This window comes from Microcaecilia unicolor, chromosome 11 (assembly GCF_901765095.1).
Source record: "Microcaecilia unicolor chromosome 11, aMicUni1.1, whole genome shotgun sequence".
Classification (NCBI taxonomy): domain Eukaryota; kingdom Metazoa; phylum Chordata; class Amphibia; order Gymnophiona; family Siphonopidae; genus Microcaecilia; species Microcaecilia unicolor.
In genome coordinates, this window is record NC_044041.1 from 39,536,630 (window position 1) to 39,555,346 (window position 18,717).

At 42.1% G+C, this 18,717-nt stretch overlaps 1 protein-coding gene across 2 annotated transcripts; it reads left to right on the forward strand.

Moving 5' to 3' along the window:
* Positions 1-6,763: 6,763 nt before the first annotated feature.
* Positions 6,764-16,795, forward strand: OGFOD2 (2-oxoglutarate and iron dependent oxygenase domain containing 2). Of its 2 annotated transcripts, none has more exons than XM_030217297.1 (7): positions 6,764-7,067; positions 8,300-8,356; positions 9,224-9,334; positions 10,400-10,499; positions 11,905-12,005; positions 12,265-12,522; positions 16,117-16,795. In XM_030217297.1, the coding sequence occupies exons 1-7, from the start codon at positions 6,915-6,917 to the stop codon at positions 16,390-16,392; spliced, it is 1,056 nt and encodes a 351-aa protein (XP_030073157.1). In that variant the 5' UTR covers positions 6,764-6,914; the 3' UTR covers positions 16,393-16,795. The 2 variants fall into 2 exon arrangements, with proteins under 2 accessions (XP_030073157.1, XP_030073156.1); XM_030217296.1 differs by having other exon boundaries at positions 6,766-7,067; positions 11,881-12,005.
* The last annotated feature ends 1,922 nt before the right edge of the window (positions 16,796-18,717 follow it).

An 18,717-nucleotide genomic window follows, 5' to 3' on the forward strand; every position in this document is an offset into this window, starting at 1 on the left:
ATTACTGCTGGGTACATACCGGCACTACAAAAATAATTATATATTTGAAGCGCCGGATATGACGGCATGCTGGGGGTGGGAACTACCACTGGACTGATGTGATAGCCCGGCAGTACTTCCTTTTTAGCGAGCGTTAAGCCCACATTGGGCTTACCACCTGTTTGTAAAAGGGGCCCTCTGTTTTTTTGCTTTGTTTTGTTACTGTTTATTTATTCATAAATAGCAGTAAAAGAGATTTAAAGAAAAAAGAAAGAATTTACAAGGTAGTGTTTTGGAGCAGAATATCAAAGCCATATTTCTTTAATAAAAGTACATACCCAGTCTATTACATCCTTCACAATCCCTAGCCAGTAATACCGGCTCTGGATTCTGTGTACGGTTTTCTTCTGTCCGAGGTGATGGCCCACTTCTGTAAAGTGACTTTCTAAGATAACCTGCTGTCTCCTTTCAGGATCCACAACCACTTCTCTTTTTTCATCCTTTTTTGATCCAACATAATACAAACAGCCACCTTCAGAGAACAGCAGTAGTTAAGCAAAGTATTAGATTGCTGTTTATAAAAGACACATATCATATTTTGGTATTTACAAGCAGCACCATGGAGACTATCACAAATTGGAAATGCTTCTACATAGCTATTTAATAGTAAAATAATTTTATAAAAACTGTGTTACTTATCAGAAACAACAAACTTTGGAAACAGGTAATTAGCTTTTTATTCGCTCCTATGCTTTTTTTTTTTTCTTTTAATTTGAGTTTCCAGCTCTCAGAACTGGCTTCTGCTGGGCTACTATGAGGCATATTTTCAAAGCACTTAGCCTCCCAAAGTTCCATAGAAACCTATGGAACTTAGCCTCCCAAAGTGCTTTGAAAATATGCCTCCATGTGTCTTCGTTTTCAATTACCCCGACTCCTCCTCCCTTAATAGAACAGGATGATTAATTTCTGGATTTACTCTTTCCATGCATTTGCAGCTCCAATTGTCTTACTCATTTCCCTATGAAAACTCATAGAATTGTAATTGCTGTGTTCGTTCTATTGCACATATGGAAATAAGGGTCAACAACCTAATTGTAGGTGACACATTTTTATTCAACTAACAATGTATCTGACAAGCTTTTCAGAGTTCACTGATCTGATAAAGAGAGGATAACTCTCCACTGCTTGTCAAAGTAGTTTGTCCAATAAAAAAGTGTCACCTCCAACTTGGTTGTTGACCACCTATGAAAAATCAGATAAGAACATAAGCGTTGCCATACTGGGACAGACCAAAGGTCCATCAAACCCAATATCCTGTTTCCAACTGTGGCCAATTCAGCAAAACAAAACAGTAAAACATATTTTATGCTACTTATCCTATAAATAAGCAGTGGATTTTCCCAAGCCCATCTTAATAAATGCTTAAGGACTTTTTTTTAAAGGAAATTATCCAAACCTTTTGTAAACCCTGCTAAGCTAACGGCTTTTTACCACATTCTCTGGCAATTAATTCTAGAGTTTAATTACATGTTGTATTCCTTCCGGTTTGTTTTATATTTTACTACTTAGTAGCTTTACTGCATGCCTCCTTAATCCTAGTATTTTTGGAAAGAGTAAACAAGCGATATGTATACCCCCACTCCACTCAGTATTTTATAGACGTCTATCATATCTCCCCTCTGCCATCTCTTGTCCAAGCTGAAAAGCCCTATCCCCTAGGTTTGTATCTTGCCTGCCCTCATTCACCTTTATTTTCTGTCTTCTACCAGGGGTCTAAAATATCAGCAAGTACCTCCCTGCGAAACTCCGAACTACATATCCCAGCATGCAATGTTATAAAACCAGGCAAGGACGAGCCTGCTCGGCCGACCCGACATGAAGTGGCAAACCAAAGCCCAGCCATAAGGATAACTAATCCTGGCCCTATCCTCACCCCCACCCCACCTTCCAGGATAAATTTCTGAGCGTAGCGCTTCAGGTTCTTCCTCTTGATGGCGCAGAAGCAGGGAGGAAAGGCCCCCACCGCCAAGAACCGGTAGATATCCTCGAATTTGTTGGAGGGAGACTCCAGCACTACCACCTCCTCCTCGGCCACAGGCAGGGGGTCCATGGGCAGCAGCGGGGAGAGGGCCACCCCCAGCTTGTCCTGCTGCGGCCGGGCCCCAACAGCCAGCATTGGTTCTGACCGGCCCAGACACCGGAACTCCCCTTTCCGCGCCTCAGCCAGGGAGTACTCCGCCCGGATCCGTTTAACTGCAACACCACCATCCCCGGCATCAAGGGGTCGTGTCTAAATTCTCAACTACGTGCGGATTCGGAAGAAGCTGTATCTCGAGGGGAAAGAGATGAGTTGAAGAGTGACTGACTGACGAGGAAGGATGGCTATGAGGCTCATTTTCAAAGCACTTAGCCTCCCAAAGTTCCATAGAAACCTATGGAACTTAGCCTCCCAAAGTGCTTTGAAAATATGCCTATATGAATACAGGTGGACGTGGGCTTTATTGGCTTCCTCGTTTGGCTGCCATGGAACCTTTTCACCGATGCACAGGGGTCTCATCTTAGCCTAGATCAACAGAGTAGGGCGAGGCTTTGTCCCACTGCAACCTAGCGCTGCAATTCTTATTACTGTATCTGAGTGTAAACAGAACTGTGACTTTATGGGTGCAATTGGGTAAAACTGGAACTTACTCAGCTGTTCATTGACCTGGATTGAGTTGGCAACCCTAACGTTTTATCAACTGTGTATCAACAGACCTTTGAGAGCAGTAGCAACGTTGAGTGTGGTGGGTGCATTGTACTCCACGCATACATTAATTTAAGCTCCTTCATATTCCACACTATTCCAGCTACCTCGCCACCTGTCACAACCTTGCTCCTCTGTCACCTTCTTCCAACCCATGCTCCCTATCTTTATTAGCCCCAGAACTCTTGCAGTATTCTCACAGTCCCATGAAAACCGTGCACTACCCAGCTCAAAGATCCACACAGTATTAGAAGGCAACTTCTATTTCGAGGGCAGCAGCAGGGAGTGAGTAATCAGTACTGGCAAACAGAATCAGAGTATGCCTGCTCCCCCCCCCCCCCCCCCCCCCCCCCCCCCCCATATGAGGAAAGGTGGTATATTGTCTAATAAACCATATACCACTGTCCAGCAATACCCTCTTGCATACTATACAAGATCCAACCTTATTTTACTAAAAATATCCTAGATTTGTAGCTGGACTGGCCTCTTATTTAATTTTTTAAAAATTGTCTCACCTTATTTGTTTTGTGGCACTAGATAACTCTTCAGCTACAGTTGTCAGTGCAATATAAAATTACCACTGTTCAATTAAAAACATTTTCACTGACTCCACCTCACCCTGTGTCATCTCTGTTGAATGCAGCTGTATAGGAAGAAAAGACTCACCCTGCACTTCAAATTTCAGGGCAGAGCGCTTCAAACTTCTGTTCTGCAAGGCAGTCAGGTTTTTTGGGCACTTCCCATGGGCCAAGTACTTGTGCATCTGTTGATAACTTTTCAGAGATTCGGCCCAGATGAACCACTCAATTTCCTCTACAGCTTTTACTTCCATTTGAGTTCCGCTATCCAGTTCAGTGAAATCCATACATTAGAAAACAAAATGGTTTTCTTAGCACCTTTCCAACACACAGCTATTCAGCGCTATTGAAGCCATAGTTCCATGTGGGTCTTATTTAAAACCACAAATTGACATTCTAGCAGACCTACATCTGCAAGAACATTGTTCTTTTATTTATTGGGCTCTATTAACCGCCTTTATGAAGAGAGTCACCCAAAGTAGTGTACAGCAGGTACAGCCTGACATAAAATTTACAATTTTAACAGCATTGCAATAGTAAAATTATCAAATAGAAGCATAAATACAATCAGTGAGGTAAACAGAGATGGCAATTGAATACTAGATATAGGAATAACATCAGAAATATGCACATTTAACAGCACTGTAGAACAATCATAAAAATAGAAATATGATTCATTATTAAAGGCAACATGGAAAACCAAGGAGTAGAGGAGTAGCTTAATGGTTAGTGCAGTGGCCTGAGAAGCAGGGGAACTGGGTTCAATTCCCATTGCAGCTCCTTGTGACTCTGGGTAAGTCACTTAACCCTCCATTGCCCCAGGTACAAAAAATTGCCTGTATATAATATGTAAATTGCTTTGATTGTAATCACGGAAAGGTGGTATATCAAATCCAATCCCCTTTCATGACATTCCTATAACACAGATAATGATATTCATGAATCACCCAGCGTTAATGCGCGGCATGGCCACAGTAAAACAAAATAAAATAAAGGACTCAAAATGTTGCAAATTGCTGCTGTAATTCCGTGTGAATACGATGTGAATTAGACTAATGCTAATCAAGCATGTGTTAAACAGTACAAAAAGGCACAAATGCCCAGTGTGAGAGAATAGTGTAGGACATCAATACAGAGGGAATATATCCACAGATACCGAATACAGTTCAAGCTTCTCCTACTCACCTACAAATGCACTCGATCTGCAGCCCCTCCTTACCTCTCTACCCTCATCTCCCCTTACGTCCCTACCCGTAACCTCCGCTCTCAAGACAAATCCCTCCTTTCAGTACCCTTCTCCACCACCGCCAACTCTAGGCTTCGCCCCTTCTGCCTCGCCTCTCCCCATGCTTGGAACAAACTCCCCGAGCCCATACGCCGGGCCCCCTCCCTACCCATCTTCAAATCATTGCTCAAAGCCCACCTCTTCAATGTCGCCTTCGGCACCTAAATCTCATATACCCCAACTTGACATTTCGTCCTTTAGATTGTAAGCTCTTCTGAGCAGGGACCGTCCTTATTCATTAATTTGTACAGCGCTGCGTAACCCTAGTAGCGCTCTAGAAATGTTAAGTAGTAGTAGTATTATGAGACACAATGTGATGAAATGCTTAAAGCATCAGATATAAAATTAGAAAACATGGGAGTACAAAGTGTGTGATACACAGATGATCTGAGAGAATGAGTATGAGTGTCATAAATTGCAGCAGGAGAAGAATCGCGGGACACGGAGGGCAGGGCAGAGGAGAATCGCTGGACATGGAGGGGATGGGAGGCGAAGGGAGAATCGCGGGATATGGAGGGGAGGGCAGGGAAGAGGAGAATCACTGGACATGGAGGGGATGGCAGAGGAGAATCGCATATGGACGGGAGGTCAGAATCGCGGGACACGGGAGGGAAGAATCGCTGGACATGGAGGGGATGGGAGGCGAGGGGAGAATCACGGGACACGGAGGGGAGGCCAGAATCCTGGGATACGGAGGGGATGGCAGGGCAGAGGAGAATTGCTGGAAATGGAGGGGAGACCAGAATTGCAAGACATGGAGGGGATGGCAGGGCAGAGGAGAATCGCATATGGAGGGGAAGTCAGAATCACGGGACACAGATGGGAGGGGAGGACAGGGTAGAGAGGAAAAATCGCTTAGACAAGAGCCTTCCTAGGGCCCGTTTCATTTTTGACAAAATGGGCTTTGTTGCACTAGTTAACTGTAAAAGGGCCAAAGTTCAAGAATTGATACCTGCTGGCCATGGAAGTGCAGGGCTTGCTTAAAGGAGTAAGTCAGGAGTTGTCCACCGGGCCGGACAGTAGGGTTGTGATAAAGAGGAATTATTTTCCAGTTTTGCTTCTATGTGCATTAGAATTCTGCCAATGCTAAATAATTTCATATTGTGTAAGTTATTGGATTGTTTCCTTCTATCAATATGTGTTGCTTGTGAGCCACATTGAACTCAGTCTTGTTTGGGATAATGTGGGATAAAAATGTCAGAAATAAATAAAAATGTTTTCTGGGTGGAGAATGCTGCAGGGGTGTAGGTTTTTTGGTTGTGATTAAATGTGTTGTGAGCTGTGGCCCATTTATTTCACTATTAAAGTAGAGAGGTGTGGTAGCCGTGTTAGTCCACTTTTAAAGATAATCAATAGAAATAAAACATGGAAAAGAAAATAACATGATACCTTTTTTATTGGACATAATACATTTCTTGATCCACCCCCATCCTGTTAGACTGTCACTGGAATGATTTGATGTTTCACTCATATATACTGTCATCTACCAATATTTGCTTATTTCCGATCTGACGAAGAAGGGCAACCTTCGAAAGCTAATCAAGAAATGTAATATGTCCAATAAAAAAGTTATCATCTTACTTTCTTTTCCATGTTTTATTTTGTTTTATTTCTATTGATTACTATTAAAGTAAGGTGTAATTACCATAGAATAGCAGGATTCCACTCTTACCCTAGCTGAGGTAATAGTCAAGCACCTTTCTGACTTCATATGCAACTTTCTTTAAATAAGTTCCCTTATTTTCTAACTTCTGATACTCTGTCGATGACTAATTTTGTAGTTTTTAGATATTTGGGAAGGCCCAGCCATCACTTAGTTAAGCACTAGCTAGGGGCCAGGGATTGCAGCTGTAAGCACTGCATTCTGATTTACGAGATAGTGGATATCCTCCTATAATGCTCACAGTCTTGTTTTGCATCTAATATTGGTCCTTGTTTTGTGTTGCTGTTTTTTTTTGAAGGTCCGTATTTGTAGGCAAGAGGTAAAAAACGGATACAGCGGGATCCTCGGGATCTTCCCGGATTCCATCAAAAAACTTTAAGAAGCAGGTGCCCGTCAAAATAAAGAAGCGGCCGACAAAACAAAGAAGCGCCCCACTCTTAAGGTAGTACTTAATAGATCCCGAGGATCCCGCAGATCTGGCTTTTACACCGTCCCGTATTTGTATTTGATCAGTGTTCATTTTATTCCGGAATACAAAATTGTTGCCGGTCCCTTGGGGGACAGAGGCTATGGAGAGACGTAGCGTGAAAGCAGGTCACTACAGATGAGAATTTAGGCATTTGTGGCTTATTTCAAGGGCTGGAATAACCTATCCTGCAAAACAGCATGGCCAAGACCCCGAGCCCTGAAGCCTGTCCCTCCCAGAGTAAAACCTTCTATGTCTGTGCCTGCTTTTATAGAGAAAACATCTTCCTGGAGGATTATAAGGTGCACGTCCGATACCTGCACGAGCAGCAGTTCAGAAGAGACTACGAAACGGTAGAGTCAGACCATACTTTCACTTGTTTTATTGTACTCGGGGAATAGCAGGTCTGTGAAGCAGGGACCAGCACAAAGGCACAGGGCTGGCTCAGCCTCGCAGTGACTATTCAGTTGTAAACTTACGTAGTAGTCAAGTCACCCTTTGGAAATTGGTGAGGCGGAAGAAGGTAAATAGGGATTATCCCAGTGTTCGTTGTTAAGCAAAGTGCCAGCTGTCTTACCAGTAGCTGGCTTAACAGCTATTCAGTAGCAAGCATTAGTGACTATTAATGAAAACAGTTATAAAAGAAAACTCACTTAAATAGGTGCAATTAAAAATGTATTTTTTTTTTTTTTTTGCAGCCAAAGCAACAGTACATGCTTGGACTGATTCTATTTGCAGACAGTGCCTAACAGATTATGTCCCCCATACCCCAGAGCTGCACACTGATGCCCTGGAGAAGGCACTGTCTTCTCTGTGCCTCTTGTGCCTGCTAAGGATTTTCATACAGATTTAGGCAGGCTTGGAGTCCTGTGTAGCACTGTGGCCAGCACTACTCTCTTTGCATCCTTCTAACGCTGGTCCTGAATTCTGTAGTATACATAAAAGGCAAAGGTAACAGGACAAGGGAAACTCTGTGTCCGCAGCCTTTGGCTCTTTTTTAAATCCCTAAACATTCTGGAGCCCATAGCATTTGATTCCTTGATAGGGAAACTGTGGCCTGACCATCCAAGAATGCTGTTTCTTCGTGTCCTGGGACTGTTCAGATATCATTGCAGATACTGGTTCAAGTCCATTGTTCCCGAGTAGGTCACTTTTTGATTTTGAGCTTAAGGTAACAGTGCACGGTGCTGTTTGTTGTCCTGCATTCTTCCATTTGAAAGGAGCAATGCAGTCACCAAAAAGCATCCAAAGATGGGTGTCAGGAAGTAGAGCTGGCTCCCCCTAGGTCAGGAGCTGTTTGCTTTGTGCTCAGTTTTTCTCAAAGATTGACTTCACCTGTGGTCAAAATTCCTTGTTAAATCAAAACCTTTTGGTAGATGAAGAGGGGGAAGGTGGATGAAAGGTGACTGACAACTCTACTTTATTTCTCTCACAGTACAAGAAAATATAAAACCACTCCTTAACTTTGTATGGTAATTCTAGCCAGTAATGTTTCGGGGTTAAATGCAGCCCCTGTGCTGTGACTGAAGATCCCAAATGAATGACCTGTCACTCAAACTATGCAAATGTTTATTTTTATGGCTAGGTTTTAAAAAATCGTGGCTGCCGTAACAGTGATCAGTTTAAAAGTGTGCTGGAAAAGGTATGTCTTAATCAGATTTCAAAGTACACATACATGATTGGCACACATACAATTTTTTATGAGGGAGTTATGTGACAAAATTGTAGTAAAGTAGTGTAAGAGGAGATATTCTACACATAGGCACAAGTATATCCATGTATAAAGCAGCAGTGGTATGCAGTGAAACAGCTGTTGGGAAATTTGCCTTCTACTGCGCCACAGCCAGTGCAATCCAGTGAACTCCTCTTCACCATAGGGCTCAGTCTCCTGGCATCCAAGCATCAGGGTGGTCCTCACACTCCCTCAGTTCAAGATTGTTCTTGTGAAACATAGCAACTCCTTTTCCTATCAGTGACAAGGTGTGTAGCACAATCCACAAGGATCTGATTTGGGCTGTTACATGAATGCTTCTGCAATGGTCTTGGTGGCCTGGAGCAGCCCTTAGGGGATGCAGATGGATATAGGACTATGTGCAGTGACTCACTGAGGTACCTCATTTGCATAAGTCAGGAGCAGTTGAATAGCAAGGCAGATAAATGAGGCTATGAGTCCTCCATCTCATGAGGTCACCTTTTTAAAGCCCTTATGGGAGATCTTGTAATGAAAGGCCCCATGATTCTGCAGTCATTTCCTTGGATGATTCCACTCCCTTCTGAAGTGTTCAGGCTGCTCCAGCTGCCCTCTGCCAAAGGCTGAGACAGAAATCTAGTCAGTGGCACTGTGATACAGAGTCTGCAGAGCGCTATGGTGTGACACTTTCCCTGCCTTTCCCCGATCGACAAATTACCCATCTTTGAAGTTCCAGAAGTTACTATGAACACATATCAGTTCTTTCAGTAGACCCCACTAAGGAGCACTCATTATAAAATTGTATGTGTCTTCTTTTAGATAGAAAAGGAAGTCCAGAGAAGGCAGTTGTTGGCTCAGGAGTCCATGGAAAGAAAAGAAATCATTGCTAAGTGTTACAGACCATTACATCCCAAAGTGTATGTTTTACACGTAAGTACGTCTGTGAGGTTTAAGAATGATACAGATGCACATGTTTATACAAAAATTGTCTGCAGCAGGACTTCTCAAACATCATCATTTCGCATTAAATTACTGTAACACTGTTTTATGGAGTTATTACTCAAACCCATTGGCAGCGGCTCCAAACCTTGCAAAATTCCGCTGTTTGTCTTCTAATGAAAGCCAAGCAATTTGATCCTGTTACCCCCTTTTGTCTTTGCCATGGCTCCCTCTGTTCTACCAAGCAAGGTTTAGAATCCTTTGCCTTGCCCATAAGGTCCTCCATGCTGGCTACCCTCCCAATCTTTCCTCAGCTATTATCCCTTACACCCCTGTCCATTCCCTTGATGCCCACCATTTAGTCCTCCCAAACTCCAGACAGGCCCACTATGAATCCACCAGTTCCTCTGCATTCTTCTTTTCTTGCCCCCAATCTTTGGAACAAGCTTTCTCTGCCAAAGTTCAAGTTGTTCCTGAAGCGCCATTTCTTTAAACTTGCTTTCAATTCTGTCCTTGAGTGATCATTTTCTTGCCGTATGGTCTGTGTGAATGGGTTATTTCCTGTTTTAATGGAGTTTTTTTCTGATTTTTCTTGACTCTTTTAAATATTATTTTATGTAAACCGCTTTGACCTTGTTTTAAGTAAAGGCGGTATATCAAGTTCTGGAATAAAACATAAATATAGTTGCATAGACTGAAAACCAAGTCTGTTCACATTTACCTCATACATATTCAGTGTAGATATCTTGAAACCCAGCTGGCTTTGGGGTCCCCAGGACAGGTCTGGTAGGCCCTGTTCTGGGGGTTCACTGTAATCAGACTGAAAATTCCCCACAGGTGCTCTGCAGTAACACTTTCATACTAAATGAAGAATTATTAAAGAGAATCTGAGATTAAAAAAACAAATGTTTGTTGTAACTGGGCTTGTAAAAATGGTAGAAAGATATGCTGAAATAATAGTATCTTCAGATTTATTGGCTAAACAGATTTTCAATTAGAAGTCCATTTTCTGGTGAAGTAGAAAAGATTCTGGATGGGTTGTTTTCCACCCCCTAGGATACATTCTTGGCTCCGGAGTTTTTGGAAACTGTTAAGTTCTGTACATCTCCAGAAGCGGACTTGGAAGGCCTGCTGAGACGCATTCAATCCGTATCAGGTAATGTGGATGGCATATAAATGCTCCATGCACTTCATGTCATTAAATTGGATATTAAATATATGTACATACACCTATCACCCGTACCGCCAAAAGTCACCATCTCTCTCGGCCCCGCCCTCGCGCCTCTGATAGGTCCGCCGCCCTCGACGTCATCACGTTTTGACGTGAGGGTGGGGCCGAGAGAGATGGCGTCAGACTGACGAACCTTACGAACCCTTCACTTCAGTGAAGCCACGGAGTCAGCTTCAGAACGTTGGAGGTGCTTTTTATTATAGTAGAGATTATACAGCTAGAACTACAGGGACATTAAAATAATGATATTGCTCAGTCTAAGGGGCTCTTTTACTAAATGTTATCGTGCACCATGTTCTTCCTATGGGCACAGCAACAGCGCATACTAATGTATAACTTGTTAGTGGGGATTTTTTTTTAAGTTATCTGTTATTACTATAACCCTAAATTTCAGTCACCTGAAAGTGAAGCATGAAAGAAGGGGCCTCTTTTTGTGTAGATACATAAGATGGTCAACTATAATTGCCAGTGCAAACATTTAGCAAACTGCAAATCATATCCTAGCACCCAGCTCTTCACCATCTAGTACAGGAGCACATTTTGAAAGTACTCAATGAATTCCTTTTCTAACTTTGCCTTTAAATTATATTTTATTTAACAGAGCAAAATAAAATATATACACATTACTATGCAGAAATTTAAAGTAAAAATATCAGTAAACATGCAGATATGTATTGAAAATAAAACGATAACAATACACATTACTGTACTCTAATGCTGTTGTCACGTACCCTTTAATTGGAAAGAAGCATGCATTCAGCAAAAAGTTATGTGACCTTTTTCGATTAGTAACAAACACAGAGCTACTCCTACAAAGTAAATAAGAGAGTTTGTTCAAAATGTCCTTCCTGAGCAGATGCACAAGCGTGAAGATGTATACGCCTCTTACTTCAGTGTCTATCCTACATACATTGATCTAATTCTTCCCATGCAGTCACTGCGCTTCCAAAGTTTTGTTGTACCAGTTTCATCGTTTTTTTTCCAGAAACGTATTTAAGCCCCCCACTGTCCAGTTCTTTGTGAGAAATTCAGCAGTAAGTTGTTTCTCGCTGTACTGTTTAGTTTGTCGTAAAAACTGCTAAGTAAACACCATTTTTACAGTTTGTGTAAACAATGACATCTCACTGATGTCACTTTTGCATGGTGGAAAAAGTAAGTAGTGAGTTCTTCAGTTATGCAAAGTATTGCTTAATCATTTTGGTACAAATTACCTAAATTTGCTTAAACTATGCTGTTAAAACAGATGACAAGATCTAGGTGTTCCCTTTTTCCCTCCCCCAATCACCCTGTATATATATTTTTTTAGATAAGAGAATCTATTGCCTTCCAGTGTTTGTTCCAGAATACTGCAATGAATTAATGGAAGAACTGGAGAATTTTGAACAGTCCGAGATGCCTAAAGGCCGGCCAAACACAATGAATAATTATGGGGTAGGAAGGGATTATGGTAATCTCAGACTGTATGAATGAAGAGGGAGGTGGAAAGGATTCTTGGTAGAATCAAAATAAGGTACATCTGAAAACAAGACCCTAAGGTATATAACTTAGAGGCGTATTTCCAAAGGATTTAGACTTACGTATGGAACTTTGTAAGTCTATGTGCTTTGAAAATGAGCCCCTTAGTCACACAGTTACAATGTTACTTATTCAAATAGCTTTCCTTGTCCATCTGCTCTTTTGTGCGTCCTAGGTCTTACTAAACGAGCTAGGGTTTGATGAGACCTTTGTTACCCCACTACGCGAGAGATACCTACAGCCTCTGACATCCCTGTTGTACCCTGACTGTGGTGGAGGCTGCCTCAACAGCCACAAAGCCTTTGTGGTGAAGTACTCCATGCAGGAAGACCTGGATTTGAGCTGCCATTACGACAATGCAGAAGTGACACTGAATGTGTGCCTGGGGAAGGAATTCACAGATGGAAACCTGTATTTCTCGGACATGAAACAGGTAACTAGTGGTGTTTTCTAGCTGAATTCTGTATTGCATACTTGGAAAGACTGTTATGGGAGTAAGTACAAGAAATGAAGTTGTACTTCATGCTCAATCTTTTGCCCTTCAAAATACTAAAAGTGGAAGTGCCCTCATGATCTTATCTATTTATTTATTTATTTAATTGGATTTGTAAACTGCACATTCAGCTAAGATAATCTGAGTGGAGAACAGTGAAACTTTGATTAATTGCTGTCAAGTTGAAGCCAACCATATAGAGTTGACTTTCTGCAGAATGTCCTGTTTGTGTATGGAGGATTTTTTTTAAATATTATTTTAGTTTATTAAAGTCACTTGTACAGTTTTGAGTGCTTACTCTGAATTAATACAACAGTGACCAATTTTTATTTAACACATCGTCTCCCAATCCCCTCTCCCCTAACAACAAACAACCACCCATCCCATCACAGAATAAGAAACCATCTTGACCTGAGTGTGTATGGAGGATTTTTAATGGAGCCTTCATTGTTGCTGAGATTGTGCCACTTCATCTTATTGCTGGTCTTCCACGTTTTCTTTTTCCTTTAACCTTTCCTAGCGTAATTGCTTTTTCTAGGTACTCTGGCCATTGCATAATGTGGCCAAAATACGTGAGCTTCAGTCTAGTCATGTGAACTTCTAGTGAGAATTCAGGTCTTATTTGGTCAAGGACCCATCTTTTCAATTTCTTGGCTGTCCAGTGTTATCAATTTTGATTCAAGGCGAGTTACAAACATTACAAACTTACATATTAAAATTCCAACACACACAGCACAAAAACTGCAGCAGAACTAGAGAGTAACATATCCTATTCTATCCCGAATAAATAATATTGCACAACTCCTCCTTTCAAAAACTTCATGACCAAAAAGCATCTAAATAGATGAGCCTTCAGCTGCGTACAGAAACGTAACTAGTTACGCTCCCACTCTCAAAACCTCTGACAAAGCATTCCAAACTGACAGTGCAGTTACAAAAAAGGCAGATGCCTGAGTCCTTGACAACGTAGTCTCAAGTACCAAAAGTACAGCCGACCGAAACTGCTTTTTTTTTTTTTTTTCCCAGTTTTGGCTGAAACTGCTTCCCCACCAAAACCGCCTAAATTCTTTTGGCCGAAACACAAACTGCAGCTTCGCTTGGTTTCAGCTGAAACCGAAAGCTAAAGATTGGTTGTGTGAATGTGAACCAATGAGGTCCACTGGAGGCTGTCGGAGCTTGCAGTTGCCAGCCCTCTGCTAAACCCACAGGAGATTATTAGCCTCCAGTCCCAGGAACTGCAAGCACAAGCTGATAATTGGGAAAGCCACTTTAACAAGGACTTTTCAACAAGTCTGGCAGGTTTAGGTTCCCAAGTCAATACAGCTGTAGTTAAATATCCTCTGACGCAGGAACTTTGTGAGAACTTGTAAAAAAAAAAAATCATGATTACCATTTTTTTATGTTTATCCAAACTGTGTACAGGTAACAAGAGAAAGTAGCATTAAGATGTTCCCATTTTGTATTAGTTAGAAAACTGATTAAGGACAAGCATGATATAGATTCTTACCAAATCAGGGCAAAGGAGTCCAGACACTGGTCTACACTGTGGACATTGTACCAGCCTAATGCACAATCCAGAATAAAAAAAGACCATTGATGTTGAATGCAAGGACTATATGCTCTGAAAAATTAGTCAAGGTCAATATATCAGGGTCATATGATGCCTCTTAGCAAGCAGCATTTGTCTGGGGCTCTATGGAAGACCTGCTCTATATCTGCTTAAAAAACCTCTAATTTTGGAAATTCTTGCTATAAAACGTGCTGGAAGTGAAGCTTGCAGTGCCAGGGAAGAAACTGGTGCTTGCAAATTGGCGACCAAGTGGCATGCCCACGAAAAATCGGCAAACACCTTGGAGCAAACTGGGGTTAAAATATTCAAAATTGCAGAGGTAGCTGCAACAGTACACACACCCATGGGAGAATGGGCACAGGAAATTTCCAGGGCTGTCACGCGGCAGTATTGGAAGATCACTTAAACAGCTGCAGTAAACAGTAGATGAGATAAATGAAAAATTTGACTAACATTCGTGACAGATCACAGAGGTTGAGCACCTATCTCTGATCGAGAAGATGAAGCACTGCAAGTCCTTACACAGCTGGGTGCTTTGCAGAAGGAAACAGCTGAACTTCGAACCCAGCTTGAAGATCAGAACAGGGCCTGCAGAAACAGTCTGTGGGTGGTAGGCCTCCCAGAATCAGTGACGGACTCTGAACTATATTCTTTCTTTAGTACCTGGCTGCCGACGCATTTGGTCCTAGGCTGAAACGCTTCCTCCTTCCAATGCGAAAGGGGGCACTGGTCTAGTGGTTTTATTCAGGGCAGGAGTGATCCCCAATTGCTCTTTCCCATGTCAGCTGAACTCTCAAAATGGCTGCCGTGACCTTTGGCAACAGTCTCGTGAAATTACCACTAGAGGTCAGGGGTCATGGCAGCCATTTTGAGAGAAAAGCCAGCGTAAGCAGGAGTGACTGGGGATCACTCCTGCCCTGATTACACCCCTAAACCACCAGGGTTTGTAAGATAGACCTGAGGATCAACTCCTGTTTTTTTTTTTTTTTTTTTTGGGGGGGGGGGGGGGGAGAGGGAGGGAGACAAACAAACAGGACAAAGCACCAATTTTTAGCTTCCACTTTCCACTGAAAACACATGGCCAGTTTTGGCCAAAACTGAAACCATGACTGTAGTTTTTCGGCTGAAACTGGGCAGAAAAAGGATTTTGGGCCAGTTTTGGCACTGTAACTGCAACCAATATTCGGTCAGCCTCTAAAGAATCGCCAAGATGCAAATTTGAGTAGTGCCTAAGGCTGACCAGGTGCGTTTTGAACATTTCTTCAGTTTTGGTGCATCTACATTGTCCTCCTATATTATGGCAAATCTACTTTAAGATCTTGGTTTTGATTTTTAAAGTTTGAAATGATGGCTGTCCTTTGTGTATTGCTACTTCTCTGAAGATTTATTGACCTGTGAGAGCTCTTTTTTTTCTGCAGATAAGAGCCTGTTGGGGAAGGAGCAATAGTCCATTCACTTCCGACATTGGCCACAGTCGCCTCCAATATGGTGACCACAACCTTTCACTAATCTCGTGGTACCAATAGGAATCACTGTAGTAGTACTGAGAAAATTCATGGCTGAACCACATCCAATATGGCGACCATGGGTAGTAGCAAACTGGTATCACTCCTGTCCCAACAGATCCATTGTGGATTTTCAGGTGGGGCCTGTGTGTGTTGGGGGGGGGGGGGGGGGCAAGGGGAATAATTTTTTTTTCTGCTCTTGGTGTGTGGGGGCCTTAAAATTTTGTTACCTCCCATGATGACAAATGGCGGGGGAAGGGACCCCTGAACAAAACAAACAGTTCCCTAAATGACATGGGAAACAACACAATGAAAATTTTCTGGCTGCCCATTCCTCGTGCCAGTAAAACCAGGAGTAAATGTGCCACATCCTGAGCTGCCTGATAATTGTACTGGAAGCCTTGAGTGACCATGCATGTTACTGGCTGACGCTGTGCTATTTTATCCTCTTTGCTTCAGGTTCCAGATAATGAAAGGCGTTACACAGAAGTGGAACACGTGGTAACTCAGGGCTTGCTTCACCGAGGGCAGCAGAGACACGGGGCCCTTCCCATCTCAAGTGGTGAGCGCTGGAACCTCATTGTATGGATGAGATCTGCAGCTGTGCGCAATCAGCTCTGCCCCATGTGTGACAGAGAGCCGGAACTGGTGCAGACTGTGGGCTTTGGGGATGGATTCACACAAGAAAAGGCCACCACTTCACCCAAGACGGTAGATGTCTGTGCCGTAATCTAACAAGGCACACAGAGTCCGTGATGAAACTCTTAGCTCCTCAGACCCAGCGTATCCAATCTTTGACCAAACCAGAAATCTGTAAGAGCTGGGGAGAGGGAGAGACCATGCAAGAGATGGTGGGGAGGACTAGCACCATTTAACAAAATATGTCCACATTGGATAAAATAGTACATAACGTACAGAGGTCCTTGCCCAGGCTGCTTTAAGTGTATTTTTCTCACTTTCCTTTTTTCAAATTGTGACTTAAGCGTGAGACTAAGACATGCAAGCTGCAAGTTAGGTGAAAACACTGCACACCTATTTTACTGCAGAGCTGTAGACAAGCAGCAGTGGATACATACGACATAGATTTCAATGTTTTACTCAATGAAGTCTGTAGCTGTTGAAACAGAAGCTGCCCTCATTTACGCTTATGTTGTTTTATTTATTTATACCCCGTATTTTCCCACATAAGCAGGCACACTGCGGCTTAGAAAATTACAAAAGTTACATTTCAGTGGTCAGACTGATTTTGTCACAGTATCAAAAATAAAGGGCCCTGTTTACTAAGGTGCGCTAGCGTTTTTAGCGCGTGCACAAAATTAGCGCGTGTTGTGTAGGCGCCCATAGGAATATTGTGGGCGCCTACATAGCACGTCCTAATGGTTAGCGCACACTAAAAGTACTAACACGCCTTAGTAAACAGGGCCCAAAATTATTTAAAGAACTTGCCATAAATTTTATCCTCATTCTTATATAACTTTGAAAAATAATTATATATTTACAGAAGAAAAAGTAAGTATTTTTCCCCCTATTTTTCAAAAATAAACTTTCTGCTGTGCTATTCTCATTCATGGGTTTACAGCTCGGAAAACACCTTACGAGCTTCAACTTCCACAAGTAGCAGGAGGGCTGCAGATATAAATATATATTTTTTTTATAACTTTATTTTCAAGCACAACTGGAAGCATCTCTTTACATAAAATTAATAACAAGTGTTAATTTTGTAACATCATAAGCTGCTACCCTCCAATAACAACAACGAATAAGAAACCCTCCCACCACTCCTCCCCATAACATCTAGAATGTCTTTCCAAAAGGAGAAATCTTCCCCCATTTCTTCATAATATTTTCCGAGAATATTATAGAAAAAGTTAAACTGTTAATTAACCATTTAAACAACAAGGCTGAAGGCCTAGGACACAGTGACATGCATACAAGCACCCTCTCCCCTCTATTTATAATTTCTTATATACTGCCTGCAAACCTGCAGACTATCAAAATGGTGTGTGTTCAGCTTCTGTCCCTGGAGGGTTCACAATCTGAGACAACAGAGGGTTAAGTAACTTGCCCAAAATCACAAGCAGCAGCAGTGGGATTTGAACCAGGTTCCCTTGGTTCTCAGCCCACTAATCTAACCTCTCTGGGGTTGCCCAATAACATGGGGACACTCCCAATATGTAAAATTGCTGAAGAGAAGAAAACTGGTTGTACAATATAAGAGAAAACTCCTTAACAGGAAAAACACTAACCTTCAACAAGTGTTGCTCAAAATAACATTACTCTAAGGAGCAAGCTTACTAACATGGGCTACCTTTAAGACGTGTTACTTTACCACAAATCATGCCAATCACAGGTCTCACTTTATGCAATGAGATGCTTATTAATAACAGGTTAACAGTAAAATAACATGTTTTAATGGTAGCCCACTTTAGTAACTATGCCTCTAAGTCATACAAACTTTACAATAATATTCAAACGGAAGTCCTTCAGTTTAAGGACCTTTTTAAGCAGTATTTTTTTCACAAAAACTGCTTAATGTCTGAAACAAAATCAAAGGAGTGGGAACTAGATGAGGCTCTTCTAAGAACAGACTCAGGACGCTGGAATGGAATATACATACACACACCCTGGATGACAGAGGAAAGTGGCTACAGGAAATGGTTAACCATTCACAAAGCATTTGCAGGGGGTGTGGAGGGAGGTGAGGAGGTTAATGGGGGTCGGGGAAAAAGGGATATATAGTTTGGCTTTCAGTTGCAGCCAACACTTTGTGCTGCTAGGAATCAGGGAGGTTTCAAGAGGTTGGGGATCACTAGATTGAACAGAGGAGGTATTTATAACATTTACCAGAAGTGGTATCAAGTACCTATGAGAGATTTGTTTTTTTTGGTGGACCAGTTCCAATCTTCTGTAAATCAATGGAACATACAAGTTTAAAAATAGTGCCCATTAAGTCCAGAGGAGGTGGTGATGATAACTATCTTAATTCAAGAAAGGCCAGGTACAGAGGATCTCTAAGGGAGAGGAAGGGATAGCAGACGGCATGGATGGGAAGCCTGGATA